Genomic DNA, 1,252 nt, shown 5'->3' on the forward strand with positions numbered 1-1,252 from the left:
ATCAGTCACTACAAAAGGACATCCTGTTTGGCAGAGGGCCAGTGAAAATGGGGGAAACCCTCCATAGCGTGGCCTCACCCATTAGCTGCAACAGCGGCTTAAACACACCAACGATCATGAGGGTGGCCCAGGACTGGGCAACATTTTGTTGCGTTACACATAGAGTCACTGTGAGTCACAGCCAACTCGACAGCAACTAACAACAACAAGTCAACGTTTCTACCAATTCCACGGCTCTTCCAAAATACTACAGTAACTTTTTATGTGACAGAAATGGAGTGACATGGTCTTTGATCAGTTCAAGTAATAGTGATCCTATAACTAAAGCTTGTAGTAGATGGGGCTAGAAATCCATGCAAAAGGGAGAAGCAGCAAAATACTGGAGCAAGTCATACCAGTTTTAGTCTGGAAACAAGTTATCTGGGAATACATTTCAATTTCTTATTTTCTGTACCATTTGTATATAGGGCTTCAATGCTACTTTTATGATACAATTCTTCAAGTGAAAAATAAAATGCAAACAATTGTACAATTAAGACAGTATCCTAGGAAAACTACTTTCTAGCTCATTTTAACACCCTTGGCCCCAGGTTCAGGAAGATGTACCTCTAGGCAAACTTGTTACTTCAACATATCCACGGGCAGTCAGGTCTTGGGAGAGATTTCCAAGATGGTACTCATCAGCTGTAGCAAATGCTGTGCAGTGCATCAGGTCCTGTTCCAAGGGAATAGCACAAGGCGGGTTACAAGAGGCCCCAGTGTCTGACGTCTGCTGTCACTCCATAGGACTCGATTTTGCAAAGCTAGTACTTGAAAGAGTTTTCTTCAAACATCTGAAAGGCTGATAGAAAGATACAATAAGGATGAATAGAAAGGCAGCTTTCAGCTCAGTTAAGAAAGCAATTACCTGGTAGACCATGCAATCCTCAGCCTATGCGACTATGAGACCAGAAGAACTAGATAGTGCCTGGCTACCACTGTCTACCACTTGGAGGGGGATCTATGTAGGAGATCCTGGATAGAGAGGGAGAACAATGTGGAACAAAACTCAAATCATTAAAAAAAAAAAAAAAAAGGGACCACGTTTGCTGGTCTCATAGAGCCTGGTAGAACCTCTGAGACTCTGGCCCCTAGCTGCCCTTCAGGTCTGGAATTGAACCCACTCCTGTGGCTTCCAGCCAAACAAAGGACAGGCATATGAGCTGAACATTTACATTGGGTGTATACACTCCTTGGAGAGATCAATCATGGG

General features: G+C 43.5%; 1 protein-coding gene across 1 annotated transcript in view; it reads right to left on the reverse strand.

The window, feature by feature from the left end:
- The window catches only part of RMND1 (required for meiotic nuclear division 1 homolog), a 48,237-nt gene that overhangs the window by 37,505 nt on the left and 9,480 nt on the right, over nucleotides 1-1,252 (reverse strand). Inside the window, exon 2 of the mRNA XM_007943210.2 lies at nucleotides 607-715. Coding sequence (XP_007941401.1) covers nucleotides 607-715 — 109 coding nt within the window. The remainder of the gene's footprint in view (nucleotides 1-606; nucleotides 716-1,252) is intronic.

This window comes from Orycteropus afer, unplaced genomic scaffold (genome assembly GCF_000298275.1).
Source record: "Orycteropus afer afer isolate SDZICR_OR568_19922 unplaced genomic scaffold, OryAfe1.0 scaffold00101, whole genome shotgun sequence".
Taxonomy (NCBI): Eukaryota; Metazoa; Chordata; class Mammalia; order Tubulidentata; family Orycteropodidae; genus Orycteropus; species Orycteropus afer.